Source organism: Typopeltis vanoorti, chromosome 22 (genome assembly GCF_054136105.1).
Source record: "Typopeltis vanoorti isolate ZY-2024b chromosome 22, IOZ_Tvanoo_1.0, whole genome shotgun sequence".
Lineage (NCBI taxonomy): Eukaryota > Metazoa > Arthropoda > Arachnida > Uropygi > Thelyphonidae > Typopeltis > Typopeltis vanoorti.
The window spans coordinates 21,894,798-21,910,863 of NC_143570.1; the positions used below are offsets into that span (position 1 = coordinate 21,894,798).

The 16,066-nt window shown below is 34.8% G+C and overlaps 1 protein-coding gene across 2 annotated transcripts in view; it reads right to left on the reverse strand.

Moving 5' to 3' along the window:
- Positions 1-16,066, reverse strand: part of LOC150094207 (malonyl-CoA decarboxylase, mitochondrial-like) — a 136,251-nt gene that overhangs the window by 98,286 nt on the left and 21,899 nt on the right. For both annotated transcript variants that reach the window (XM_090412012.1, XM_090412011.1), the window contains exon 4: positions 6,254-6,394. In XM_090412012.1, the coding sequence (XP_090268138.1) occupies positions 6,254-6,394 (141 nt within the window). The remainder of the gene's footprint in view (positions 1-6,253; positions 6,395-16,066) is intronic.

The window sequence follows — 16,066 nt, forward strand, 5'->3', positions numbered from 1 at the left end:
GTTATGATTTTAACCTATATTCTAATTTTCTCTCAAAATTATACTTAGCTTTTGGGAGCTCTCTGAAAACACAACCAACTGTGTAGGCCTCTAGCGGGCTATCAATACAAAGACACATGTAAGAAAGCTAAGCACTGTGTTAAACTAGCTAAACAAAAGTCATGTGAGGACTTTGGCAAGAACATAGAAAATAAATATCAAGAAGGTGGCAAAATATTCTGGGGGTTGTTGTAGAAGCTTAGAAATGGAAGAAAGAGTATTGTAAAAGAAGTTAGAGATGATAAAGGTGACATGAAAACAGGAGAAAAAGATATTCTTGAAGTATGGAGTAATTACTTTGAAAAATTGCTAAATGAAACAAGCAGTGATAGCAGAGTGGTAAAAAACACTCAATAGACATACAGTCAGGAATACATATCCATACTTGAAGTATAAAAAGCCATTGAAGGCTTGAAATGTGGAAAAGCAGCAATTGAAGGATGATATTCGACCAGAAATGCTCAAGTATGGTGGTATAAAAGTCTTACAGTGGCTGCACTGCACAGTTCAGAAAGTCTGGACAGAGGGACAAATTCCTGATGATTGGAGTAGAGCTCTCATAGTACCCATATATATAAAAAGAGAAATAAAACTGAATGTGAGAATCACAGTGGTATTTCCCTACTGAGTGTTCCTGGTAAGATTTATGCAAGTATACTTGAGAAACGGTTCAGATGGATTGTGGAAGAAAAGCTTGGTGAAGAACAAGCTGGATTCAGGCCAAATAGAGGCTGTCAGGATCAAATCTTCATTTTACGCCAAATAGTCGAGAATTCATGGGAACATAACAAAGATCTGTATTTAAGTTTTGTCGATCTGGAAAATGCATATGACAAGGTGCCAAGAGAGAAGCTATTCAATATGCTACAGTTATATGGTGTCAATGGGGCATTATATCAAGCAATACTTAGTCTATATTTGAGTTGTAAGTAAGCAGTTAGAATTGAAGGAAGTACAGGAAGATGGTTTAATGTTAAATCTGGTGTGAGACAAGGATGTACATTATCCCCTCTGTTATTCATTATCTATATGGATCGCATTATGAAGAAAAGTGGTATTAAACATGATATCAAAATTGGAGATGTTAATGTCAGCTCTTTGCTTTATGTAGACGATGTTATACTTCTAAATAAATCCACTACAAGTCTGCAAGATTCTCTGTCTAAATTGAATAACTGTTGTAATAGATATGGTATGAAGGTCAGCAATAAAAAGACAAAGACAATGAAACTAGGCAGAATCATTGAAAATATCAACTGTGTTGTGAACAGAGAACCTGTGGAAGAAGTAAAACATTTCAGCTACTTAGATACGATCTTTAGTGAAGATGGTAAATTAAATATGGAAATAGACAACAGAATCAACAAAGCTGGTATGGTAGGATCATATGGAATAAGAGAGAAATTAGTCAGAACACTAAATTAGCTATAAACAAGACAGTGTTCAAACTAGTTTTAACTTATAGATCTGAGAGCTGGGTCAGAAGTTAAAACACTTGACAAAAGACTTGAGACCGCAAATATGAGAGCCCTAAGAAAGATTAGAAGCATGAACAGATGGCATCAATGGCAATATCATGTTAAAAATAAGGATATTAGGAAAGAACTTGACGTTTACAGTATCCAGGAATGCGTTAGCAGAGCTAATCTGAGGTGGTATGGTCACTTAAACAGAATGGACGAGGAAAGATTAGTCTCTGCCAAGTTGGCAGGAAAATGACCCAGAGAAAGACCAAGATATAGGTGGATTGATACGGTACAAAGTGCCTTAGATGTCAGAAATATAAGATCTGATAATGTTGGAGTCTTAACAAGTAACAGACTGATTTGGAGGAAAATTGTAGATAGGAAGTTAGTAATGATGTAAATTTTTCATGTAGTACTATCATATCCTGTATACCCCTTGAGGATACATGGCAGGAATTTGATAATGATGATGAATTGTAATGTGGTACTCAGCCAATCTTTCCTTCCTCCTTACACTTATCATCATCTTCTTGACCTACACCTTATATGCTTCATGAAACTGAGGCGTACCATCCCTATTACGTCCTATTACTTCTATTTTGAGAGACAACTGAATTATCAAGGACCTGATATGATAATGATGGTTAATTGTATTAAATTTTTGTGCTTGTTCTTTGAACTCTAACTGTATCCAATGGTTGTGGATTTTTTCTTTGTACACCATTTACCAATATTTGTACAGATTCTTTAACAATTTGCAATTGATACCAGCAGGCAAACCCTAATATCGGTTATGTCCACATTTTACTTTGATCACCTCCTGCACTCTTTGAGAAAGGCTTTCCACCAATGTGCAGCTGACATCAGGTGGAATTTGTCTCCATTCCTCGATCAAAGCAGAACTTAGTTCAGTAACAGATCGTGGACGTGCTACTCTGGACCTCAATTGCGACTCCAATTTGTCCCACAGGTATTTGATAGGGTTGAGTTCAAGACTCTGCGCAGGCCAAAGCATGCATCTCTTCATACCATTCCATAACAGCTGCAGCTTGGTGGCATGGGGCATTGTCATCTTGATAGTAACACAGGTCCATTCCATAAAAACTCCACAGTGTAGGCAGCACCTGATTATCCAGAATATCAAGGTACTGAGCTGCCTTCATGGAACCATGAATGATGACCAGTGGTCCCACTCCAAACCAGCTGAATGCACCTCGCACCATTACTCCTCCACCACCAAACTTTACTGTGGAGACAACACACTGTGGTATACCATTTTCCACTGGTCAATTGTTCAGTTCACAATCTTTGCATCAGACCAAACAAACCACCTTGTTTACTGTTGTGATGTTCGACTTGAGTGCTGCTACTCTTCCGTGGAAACCTGGTGGAGTTCTTTTTGTAATGTTAGTGGTCACCATGGTGTTACTGATGCTCTGGAACTCATTGTAGATGGTCTGTGCTGATTTTTGCATGTCACCCATTTTAACACCCTCCTGTTCCTGTCAGTGATTTTCAATGGCTGCCCTGGGTGTTTTCCTGCACTTGTGATGTCAGAATGTCTCCACTTGTTGATCACATCAACCGTTGATATTGGATGCTCCAGTCGAGCAGCAATGGCACGAATGGACACGTATGGACATGCCACGAATGTGACAGCTCATGATGACACCTCTCTCGTGGTGTCACTCTCTCTCTCTCAAAGTCACTGAGTTCACATTGTGTTGCCACACCTATATTCAACTGCTTCCTACTATCTGTACACCAATTTTTATGTTATTAACAAACCTGGAAGTTCCATAATTTCAAATAACAAGGTTGACGGACAATTATTGATAGATAGTGTATATGTATTCTAATGATGCTGTTGCCACAACAGTATCAGCAATATTAATTATTAACAAAGTAATAATTTAACTTCACTGTGCTGGAAAAAAATATTTAAAAATAAACAAACAGTGCACAATAGGAAGAGGTTTAGAATTGAAAAACTCAAAAACAAAGAGATTAGAAATAAATTTATAACACTCTATAGGATAAATGGGATAAACTCAAAAAAAGAGAAGGAGATAACATAGAGGGAAAATGGACTAAGATTGAAGACATACTAATAAGCACATCAGAAAAGATATCGGGATTCTGAACTAATACAGACAAGGAATGGATATCAAAAAACACCAAATTAAAAATAGAGGGAGAGAGAGAGATAGAATAAAAGAGAAACTGTTACAGATTGGTGAAAATGTTGAACAAGAACAAGCAGAAAGATATAGAGCAATTAAAAAAGAAATAAAAAGAAGTGCAAGAAATGATAAAAGAAAATACATACAGAATGTATTTTCTTTTCTTTTATAAGAGGCAGAGGATGCTGCATATATAAATGATACTAGAAAGTTGTATGATATTACAAGGAAATTAAGTGAAAAAAGAAACAAATGGATAGTTCCTATATACAATAAAGAAGGAAAACTATTATTAAATGAAAAAGAACAGATAAATAGATGGGTGGAATTCTTCTCAAAGAAATTTCAAGAAATGACTGATGGTGACCAGAGCCTAGAATTAAATGAACAAAATGCATCATTAGATATAAATTTGAACGAAATAACAAAATTAGAAATTATAAAAGCAATAACTCAGATCAAAACAGGTAAAGCACCGGGAGCAGACAACATACCAGGCGATATACTGAAAGCAAATCCAAAACTTATAGCAGAGATATTATATCCCTTACTAAATGAGATACGGCAGATAGAAGAGTGGCCTAAGGAATGGAATACTGGATTACTGGTTAAATTATCCAAAAAAAAGGGAACCTATCTGAATGCAAAAATTGGAGAGATATAACATTACTGAGTACTATAAGTAAAATACTAGCAAGGATAATACTATAAAGAATCCAAATAGAAATAGAAAAACAACTAAGACCAGAACAGGCAGGATTTAGAGCCAATAGATCATGCACCGACCACATTGCTACCGAATTATCATAGAACAATCACTGGAATGGCAGGCAAGCTTATATTTAAATTTTATCGATTTTGAACAAGCTTTCGGCAGTATAAACAGATCTTCCCTATGGAAATTACTTAGAAATTATGGACTCCCAGAAAAAATAATAATAATTAAAAAAAGTATGAAGATTTTGAAATTAAAGTAATACATGGAAATACTCTCTCAGAAACATTTAAAACAAAGACAGGAGTAAGGCAAGGTTGTATACTCTCCCTTACTATGTTTTTAATTGTCGTAGACTGGGTGATGAGAAAAGTATCTAATGGAAATACAGGATTACAATGGTTACTTCAAAACCAACTCTACGATCTAGATTTTGCAGATGATATCTGCTTACTTTCATAGAAGCACCAACATATAGAACAAAAAACAACACTTGTAGAAACAGCCAAAAAAGTTGGTCTTATGATAAATAAAAATAAAACAATGTTGATGAAAATAAATGCAAAGCAAAATAAACAAATAACAATAGAAGAAATACCACTTAAAGAAGTAGAACAATTCATATATCTTGGTTCAATAGTATCAATAAAAGGAGGAAATACTGAAGATATAAATAGAAGGAAACAGCTGGCTAATTCAACTTTCAACCAACTTAAAAATATTTGGTAAAACAAGAATTTGTCTATAAAAACTAAAATGAGAATATTTAACTCAAATGTAAAGGCAATACTAATGTATGGATCAGAAACTTGGATGTTAAACAAAAGATAGTTAACAGTGCCCAGGTCTTCCTAAACAAGTGTTTAAGAATGATACTGGGAATATATTGGTCAAAACAAATATCAAACGAAGAACTATGGCAGAGAACAAACCAGAAACTCATGCTGCAACAGACACGCGAAAGGAAACGGAGATGGTTTGGGCATGTGTTGAGGAAAGAAGATAAAATAATAGTAAAACAGGCTCTAGATTGGAACCCACAGGGTAAAAGAAGATGGGGAAGGCCAAGAGAAACACGGAAAAGAACAATACTGAAAGAAATAACAAATATTAATAAAAACTGGAACCAAATAAAAGCAGAAGCAAAAAACAGAATCCAATGGAAAATGGTGGTGGAAGACCTATGCTCCCAGGTGGTGAAGAGGATTAAGTAAGTAAGTAAGTGTTAGAAACTTCCTTTCTGAATAATTATATTTCACATTTGTTGGGGCCAGCAAAGATTGGTCGATTGGTAGAGCCTCTGCTACTAATGGCTCACGCAAAAAGTTAAGCAAGTTTGAGCGCAGTTAGTAGTTGGAAGGGATCAAATGTCCGATGCTGTTGGTACACTCCCCCCCCCCTCGATGAGTCTTTGGACTCCCTGGAGGTGTCACATAATAATAATAATAATAATAATCTATATTCTGTATCTTATCAATCCTATTTTCTTGCTTGCCAACACCTTCAATTACTTATTAATAATTTTAATATTACTCAAGTAAAATTAATAAAACCAAGGAATGTTTTCCTGATATTGGTGCATATTTTAGCTTGCATATTATTACTGATTGTTGTAAATGTCTGATTAGTCTATACTTTATGCTTTCTTTTTGACAATTTCTACCAAATTTCAGCACATCAGAATTTGTTTCATTTATAAAATTACAGTAAAATGCAAGTTATTTATTAACATTAAGAGTGAATTAGTTAATTTTATTAATTTGCATTACACTACATAATTCTTAATAATTTCTTTCTTTCTTTTTTTTTCCTCTAGCTATTTGATATAATTTATAAATAAGTATAAGTACCAATATATCTGTACGTAAATCCACCAGAAATTTGACACCTCCCTCTAATCTGCCAATTCTACTGAACAGATTATTATATCGTGGAGTCAAGGATGTTCTCAATTTTTCTTCTGCCCTTATATGGAAGCCTTCACTGTGTTTCTAAAAGTATGAAAAAATTTAAATGCATATATTCAATACAGGTCCAAAAATATAATAATCATGAAAAATGTTAAATTTTATTTCTAGTATTTATTTACAGTTCCTGAAAAAGCAACATGTTTTAATGTTGCTGTCTCAGGAAAATTACAGCACAGAAAATATAATAACTAATCAGATTTAATTATTACTTCTTTGCCAAAGTAAACCAGTATCATCACAGAAACCATACACTAGTACAGATATGTGTATGAAAGCACTGCATGGGTATGTGAGTGAGACCGAAAGAGAGAAACAAGTAGTCTTAAACTGTGCATTAAACTGCCTTTCATTTGGGAGACTTACCCAGATGAGAAGCAATTTAATGCAACCATATTTACTGAGTTTAGAATAGTTTGGGAAAATAGAAGCAGATTCAAGGAAAAGTCTCACATATTCGTATTTGCTTCATTGACTGAAGGTGACATTTTTCCAACAGATCCTGTATCAGGTATCCAAGGTGGATCCAGTTAGTAAATCTAGAGGTTTTAGCTGATCTTTAGGAGAGTGGATAACAAATGCTAATTTCTAGAGATCTAGTAAAACCGCCAAAGCTCCCTCATATTATTGGCAATACCACATGTAAAGAACTCTGCCCACTTTAAGTCCATATATATATATATATATATATATATATATATATATATATGTATGTATGTAGAAAGTATTTTACCTTGGGTATAATAAATGTTAAAGATACCAAGCTATTTTAAACCTGGATTTACTCCATTTCCCAAGTAAGTAAACAGACAAATAAGTCAAATTTGCGCCTGCATGTATTGGAAGTCTAGCTGACCCTCAAAGTAGTGAAAGTCAAGGCAACTCATGGTAAAAGTAGAATAAGCTCTGATCACTATTCTTAATATTTACCCTTAATGAAAAGCCCATCTCCTTGAGATGTATGATGCTATGTATTAAAGGCAAGGGGCCACTACCCAGACCGGTTTCGACCTTTATTGAGGTCTCATCAGTGGGAGCCAGGCAAGAAATACCAAGATTTTAGACAGAGCTTATAAGTATTTTACCAGAACAAGTTACCATAAGGTGGTTTAACCTTATTAAATAAAAATATCTGGATGAGATAGTTTGCTTACTTGGGAAATGGAGTAAAACCAGGTTTAAAATAGCTTGGTATCTTTAACATTTATTATACTCAAGGTAAAATACTTTCTACATTTATATCTCAACCAGAGATTTTTATTTAATAAAGTTAAAACACCTTATGGTAACTTGTTCTGGTAAAATACTTATAAGCTCTGTATTACTAAAATCTTGGTATTTCTTGCCTAGCTCCCACTGATGAGATCTCAATAAAGGTCGAAACCGGTCTGGGGATGGGCTGTGCATTAAGGGTAAATATTAAGAATAGTGATCAGAGCTTATTCTACTTTTACCATGAGTTGCCTTGACTTGCACTACATTGAGGGTCAGCTAGACTTCCAATACGTGCAGGCGCAAACTTGACTTATTTGTCTGTTTGCTTACTTGGGAAATGGAGTAAAACCAGGTTTAAAATAGCTTGATATCTTTAACATTTATTATACCCAAGATAAAATACTTTCTACATTTATATCTCATCCAGAGATTTTTATTTAATAAGCTTAAAACACCTTATGGTAACTTGTCCTGGTAAAATACTTATATAAGCTCTGTATTAACTAAAATCTTGGTATTTCTTGCCTGGCTCCCACTGATGAGACCTCAATAAAGGTTGAAACTGGTCTGGGTAGTGGCCCCTTACCTTTAATACACAGCATCATACATCTCAAGGAGATGGGCTGTGCATTAAGGGTAAATAATAAGGATAGTGATCAGAGCTTATTCTACTTTTACCATGAGTTGCCTTGACTTGCACTACTTTGAGGGTCAGCTAGACTTCCAATACATGCAGGCGCAAACTTGACTTATTTGTCTGTTTGCTTACTTGGGAAATGGAGTTAAACCAGGTTTTACTCCATTTCCCAAGTAGAGTAAAACCAGGTTTAAAATAGCTTGGTATCTTTAACATTATATATATATATATATATATATATATTTATAAGAATAAAATTTAACTGACTAGAACCCGAGAAAGTATAACAAAAACCTTTAATAAATCACGACTAGTTTCATCGGTATTCCGACTTCTTCAGGTGAAAAAGAAATAACATAAGACTTATAAAAATAACAAGGTAAAAAACACGAATTTTCCAGCTTAATAAAAAGAAGCAGAATAGTAACAGTCATTTGAATAGATGACCGTGTGCTACTGTTGGCATGAGTAGAATGTGTGCGACAGCTAATTTTAGAGTGCCAGTATACTGGATTACTGCGCTATGGGAATCGGGCAAATTGTAGCTTAGATTGTTGTTCAAGTGCAAAGGGTCCAGAACTATTTCTTTTGATTCTATAATTCGTCTTTCAAATTCATCCTTGCATATATATAAACCAATATATATAAACCTAACCAATCAACTTGGTGTGGCCGTTCTTCGAGGTTAGAGTTTGCGGAGAAGAGCACATGACTGGAAAAGGTGCTCGCTCGTGTTCTACTGTAGGAGATGTCACAGCTATGTTCCTCAAGACAAAGTGAAACAGATTTATCTGTCTGGCCAAAATAAGGATGACCACAGTCGCACATAACTTTATAAACACCAGGAAAATGCAGTTGGTTGTGTTTTGGTTTTGGTTGACTCAGCAAAGAATGAAGTTTTGGCAGAGTAGTATAGTCGGTCTTCATGTTGAATTTCTTCATAATCCTAGATAGTTTTGGGGTAAGAGAGCTGATAAATGGTAACTGTATATGAGTGATAGGGTTGGATTAATCTTCTTGTCGAGGTTGTTGGCGTGGTCTCAAACGTTTAGTGATGTTACGAGATGAATATCCATTATTTAAGAAAGATGTTTTTCAGGAAGTTAAGCTCTGTTTGAAGGTCTTCTTCTGTGGAAGTGAGACATCTTGCTCGATGGGCAAGAGTGGAGATGATGCTCAGTTTCTGAGGAGGGAAGTGATGAGAAGAGCCATGCAAATATCTATCAGTGTGGGTGGTTTTCCGAAAAATTGAAAATTTAAGAGTCGGGTAATCTTTAGATCCAAGAAGGGGAGAACGCCGTTGATCTCTAGTTCTGAAGTGAATTTAATGTTCTAATGTTGATTATTTAAATGGTTTAGGAAGTTTTGAAGTTCCTCTAAACCATGTTCCCAGATAAGGAAGACTTCATCAATGTAGCGTAACCACATTTTAGATTTTAAAGTAGCTATAGAAATAGCTCTTCAAAATCTTCTAAAAAAATGTTAGCTAAGACTGGGGATAGAGGGCTGCCCATAGCTGACCCGCTAGTTCATTTATATATTTTATCCTCATAGCAGAAATAGCCAGAATTGATGCAGTGAGTTAGAAGAGCAAATTTTTTTTTTAGAAACCTTGTCCTTAAGAAGAGTCAGAACTTTATCTGTAGGTACATTCGTAAAAAGAGACACGATGTCAAAACTCACCATTCTGTCAGTCTATGAGATTTAAATTTTTAATTTTTGAGATGAAATCTTCAGAGTTTTTGATGAAGGAGGAGGAATTGCCAACTAAATGTTTTAGAGAAGCTGCAAGATATTTAGACAGATTGTACGTAGGTGAGTCAATATATATATATATATATATGGACAGTATATACAGAATATCTTATCCACACAGCACTGAATTAATGGACAGTTGTAATATCTCCTTATTATTCACTCACAATCCACTTAAAGATACTACCTAATCCATGCCAAATCTCCTCTCAACATTACAGCCGTTTCAGTTCACCACAGAAACAGAAAGCAACATTGTTCTGCCCTTTCTAGATACCCTGATTTAACAATGACTAGAAAAATCATTGACTTCATCATCTACAGAACTCCCTCTCCCACCCACCCACCCACAGGTAAATACATCCACCAAGAAATATATTAATCCCCTCCCAACAGTATGGCATTATAAAAGCCATAGTCAATAGGGCAAAACTGATATGCTCGGTTGACAATGCACACTTCTGAAACCCAACCACATAACAATGACTTTTCAGCCAATGGCTACAACCTTACCAGATCAAAAAAATATTAACACCATTAATTTTTAGATTCATTGTTATTGTTTAGTTTTAATTAGTTGCTTGGTATATTTTACAATATGAATGTTCCCGTAAACATAACTAATTTATTCAATACAATGGATTTTATACATTTTATTATTTTATTTTCAGTATATTTTATGTTTTTGCTTTTATATTGTTTTTGTGTCAATAAATAGTTTAATAAATGCTTTTGTTTCAATAAAGTAGTTTTTCAGTTTTTCCTTTGATTTCCACTTTCTTCATGTCCCCTTTTGGGGGTTGGGCACATCCCATAGGTTGAGAATCACTGGGTTAATGGAATGAAGATAGTACAATATGGATAGATTAAATTAAACTATTATTTAATTCATTCTTATATGCAGTTTTCATTACACTGAGTCATGAAAGATAACCAACTAGCCATCAAATGCCACAGTTTTAATCACACATACACTGCCACAAACAAAACAGGATAACAGAATAACTAATATACTGTGGCGATTGCATCATCTGCAATAGGCTGCCTGAAGATAGACTTACAGTTCAAGTCTAGTCAACGACTGGAGGAACTTTTTTTCTAAGCCTTTCTTCAACTGGTTTCTGAGTTAGTCAATCTCTGGCACGGGCAAGCAGGTTTATTTCTCCTGGAAACTCAAGAAAATCGACCGTAGAATCCACATTATTTCAGACAGTAACATATCCTGTTATAGGGTTAGGCACCAAGAGATGGCAGTACTTGTTTGTCAGTCTCTTCATCAGTTGCCACCTAAAATTAGTGATAGTCATTGGTCAGCTATCTTTGATTGGCTACCGGTGGAAATTGAACTGCCCACTCAATCTCCAAACGATAAATAGGATTAAAAGGTCTCGCCTACTCCCTTTAAGGGAATAAAAGGCATTTCTTTTAAAATTTATTTAAAAGAAATTAACAAATTTGGACATGCAGAGAAGAACATGCACACAGAAACATATTATAGTTCATGTTTTAATTTAAATGATGAAACAGATATCTAGTAATAATAATTAATTATTATCCCTAAATATCTATCTCTTTCATTACATGATTTGATTGGAAAGACCTAGGTTCAAATCCCATCTAGGACAAAAAACTTAAAAAGGGCTTTACGAATGAATGTGAGTAAGCCAGTCTCCTATTGAGGTGGCAGGATTTTTGCATCCTGCAAAACAAGCAAACTAGCCACAAGAACATGTGCAAATACAAGTGCTGCCATTTCTTGATAATAAGACATAATATACTTATTTGCACATGTTCACTACCCTCATAGCTTTAGGTGCTTTAGAGATAATTCAAAACAACCAAAATAGTCTTCCATTACAGCAAAACACAAGTAATAATCAGTGTCTAAATATCCATACCAGATAGGCATTATATTTTTAAAATGGTATTTTCAACTTAAACAAGTTAAAATTCTTAGATGAACTTAATATCTTCCCTGTCAGCTGAGAATTATGTTTATATTACCTACTAATACTAATTAGGAAATATAAATATTAAGAATAAAAATCATAGTAACATCCTACAACACAATACAATCATACACTAGGGAAGAAATAACTAGAAACACATCCTCATCCTCATTTACAGCTCACATAAACATATGGAAACTGCCAAGCCTGCAAAAAACTATGAATAAATTATACATGAAAAATTATTAAATGCAGAAATTGTAAAAATAGACTGAACGCAAATGGCAGAGGGAAAAAAAAAGAAAATTAAACTACATTCTCAAACAAGATAGAATCCTTAGATAAAACACAATATAATAACTGATATACTAAGACAAACTATGCTCTGTGGAAAGTAACTTAAGAGATCAACATCTCCAAATCACGTAGTATTAAAAGCTGAATACAGAAGAACAAAAGGCCTGTGTAGCTCAGCAGAAGTGGCGTTTGCATCATCTGTACTAAGCTGCTGAAGATAGACTAAATTTCAAGTTTAGTCTTTGATTAGAGGAACTTTTTCTAAGTCTATCTTCAACTGGTTCCTGAGTGAGTCAATCTCTGCATGGACAAGCAGGTTTTTTCTCCTGGAAACTCAGGTTTTTCATCCTATAAACTCAAGAAAATCGACTGTAGAACCCACACTATTTCACACAATAACATATCCTGTTAAGGTTAGATACTATGAGATGGCAGCACTTGTTTGCCAGCCACTTATAATTAGTGATGGTCCTGGGCCAGCTAGCTCTAATTGGCTACCAGTGGAGACCGAAATGCCCGCTCTGTCTCCAAAAGTTAGATAGGAACTAAAAGGGCCTCGCCTACTTCCTATAATATAAGGGAATAAAAGGCATCAGCAGATTTTCATGATTACAGAAGAACTAGAAGAAAAGAAACCATTACAAAAAAAAAACAACGACAACTAATGTTTGCTTTGTGACTGTTATGTGCTAGTGGTGTGAAAAAATGTGAAAGTTATTATTTTACTCTGGCTAAACAGGGACAACCTCTGTTTATTTGTATATTTAAAGTGAGAGTGTGGATGAGTTATATATATATACACACACACACACACACACACACACACACACACACACACACACACACACACACACACACACACACACACACACACACACACACACACAGAAAGAGCCAGCCTGGTTGGCAAAGTGGTTAGCATCTGCTCTCCTGCCAAGAGGCTGCGGGTTCAAATCCTGCCTAAGCATGATGTTTGTGATTGTCTTCCACCTTACACTCTCCCAATATGGACTGGGTCACCACAGAAGTAGCAGACCCAAAAACCTCCCACAATGGAAGAGGCCTTCACTCTGCAGTGGGTAGAAAAATGGGCTTTTCATCATTCAGAGAGAGAGAGAGAGCGAGAGAAAGAAAGAGGAGAGAGAAATTTTATTACTTGGAAATATTCTAGACTCATTTCCTGTAAAGAAAATTTTCTTGATTCAAATATCCACTTTTTTTTCTTTTTCTTTTTTCTTGAGTCCTAGTTTAATGTTTTTTTGCACATCCTAAACATTATATATGACCTAGTATGATTAAGAAGAAGAAAAAGGGGTTAGCTTTGTTTATTATGCTTATATATCATAAAGAAATAAAAGTAAGGGAAACTATAATTATTACACAGGTATTTACCTGGAACCTGTAGTCTCATCAAGGGAGGCCCTAAACATTTCACCAAGCACTATTCATCATATGCACAGCATCTGTCATACTTCAATAGATGGAATGGGTTACCAGAACAGACTCTGGTAAGCCATTCCACTCATTCTGAGAAAAAAATCTAGTTCTCACACCATTGCTCAATTTCCAGAGATAACCCCTAATTCTCCCACTCCCCAGACACAAATCATGTACTGACAAATTTCTCTGTATCGATTTCATAAAAAAAAAAAAAACCTTCATGTAACTAATATGCTTCTATCACACTTCCTTCTGTCTATCAACTAATTTCTATAACCCATGAATCTTCAACCTATTCTCACAAGGATCATTCCACAGACACGAATTCACTGAACGAATTCATTGATATGTTGCTATAGACCAAGGAACAAAGCAAGAAATTTTTAGGCAATTTAGTTGTGCAAGTATGAAACACGAAGTTATTATGGAAGATTACAATGATGGTAATACAGACAGAAAACAACATAAGATAATAAAGGAATGCAATTTTTTTGGAATTCTTGAGAGGCATATCTCAGGTGATATGTAATGACAGAACACAAAGATCAAGAGTTTTATATTTCATTGTAGCAGTAGAAGGATTTGATTATGATTGAGATCACATCATTGTCCTTAGTCACTAAAAATTATCATGTACTTAGTATGGATGGAAGAATATGAAGGAAGAGAAGTCAGTAGAACAAGGAAACCGGTTAAGAAATAGTTGTTAACAGCCATAGCAGAGTGTATGCCTTGAGTAAGAGAGGTAAAGAGATTAGGGATGAAATAGATGACAAGGGGTGAAGAGAAATTAGAATATGAAAGAGAACTAGCACTGTAGTTCAAGGAAAATCCCAAAGAGTTCTTGTGTTATGGTACATAGCCAGTAGAAGGAGAACTGATTGTGGATGAATCACTGTTAGATGGAGTGGATGATCAGCTGGCCAATGTAAATGATATAGTGACATAGTATTTCATCCTAGTGAAAGAGATTTTATTCCTAGAGGGATGCAAAGAATTGAAAAACCGAAAGTGTACTGATGAATTTAGAAAACTGTGTACTCAATATGCTAACAAGTTAGTGGGAATGGATGGATTTCATCATGTGTTTTAAAGGAATGTGCTAAGAAAATAACACTACCATTGACCTGACTGATTAAGAAAGTTCTTAAGGAACAAAAGGGGAAGAAGGTAAGGAGTCACTGCATCACAGAAGTGGTAAAATGGATGTATCAACTTATAGAATGGTCTGTATTTCTTCCATAATTAAATGTCAAGTTTTGGAAAAATTAGTCAGAGCTCATAAGAATTGGGCAAATCAGGGTAATATTATTTATGGAAATATGGACTTGCTAAAGTATGTTCTTGTTTTAGTAAATCTAGCTGCCTTTTATAATTAAGTTACAAGGATAAATGAGGAAAATGTATATACTGTAATTTTTTCCAGATTTTACAAGATCATCCGAAGAATCTGTCACATGATAATTTGATATTTAAGTCGCAATGAATGGACCTATATATCAGAATAGTGGACTGACCAGATTGAAAATGGCTTTGATGGATACTAAAGAGTTGTGTATGGAGAAGCAATATCAAGGAGATGAAAGGTTACATAGGGCTCAGTACTGGGGTCATTATTCAACATTTATATCAGTGATATTGCCTGGAATGTGCCAAAAGGTGTTCACTTTCAGGAGGATTTGAATAAGCTCAAAAGGTGGAAAATGATTGGGGTTGTCAGTTTAATGTAACTAAGCCTAAGGTTTTAAACTTAGAGATTGACAGATAGAAGGTGGATAGAGATTTGAAGTTCAGGAGCTGTACTACAAAAGTGGTAAAGACAATCCAGAGAACTGGTACAATATTAAGAAACATGTTAAATAACAGAGATAAGGGTATAGTGGTTTCATTTAATTAAGGCCTGAGAGGACAAATGCAGGTAACAAAATATTAAAACTGTGGAACATTGGCTATTGAGGATACATTGAAGGATTGTATACACAGTCTGGTAGGCTAACCAACAAGGTTGGCCAAGTCGTTAACACACTTGCTTTCCGACAAACAGGCTGCAGATATGAATCTGACCATGGGCATAGGTATTTATAATTGTCTTTAGGCGGGAGATGAATTTCATCACTTGGTATATGACTGCTCCACTTACTAGAGGCCTGAAATACTTGAAAAAAAGTTCTGTGTTTGGCCTCAAGAATAGTATTTCTAAATTAAGCAAAAATAAAATTCAAAAGAAAAATAAACATTTTTAAAAATCAAAAGAAAAATAAACAATTTAAAAAATACTTTAAAAAATCTCAGCCTGCCCTCCACATATAAAAGTCAGAAGACTGAGAACGTGATATGACTGTGATATTAGTTGTTGAGAGGTAATTACAAGATGGACAATGGAAGAGTTTTTAAGAATAAGAG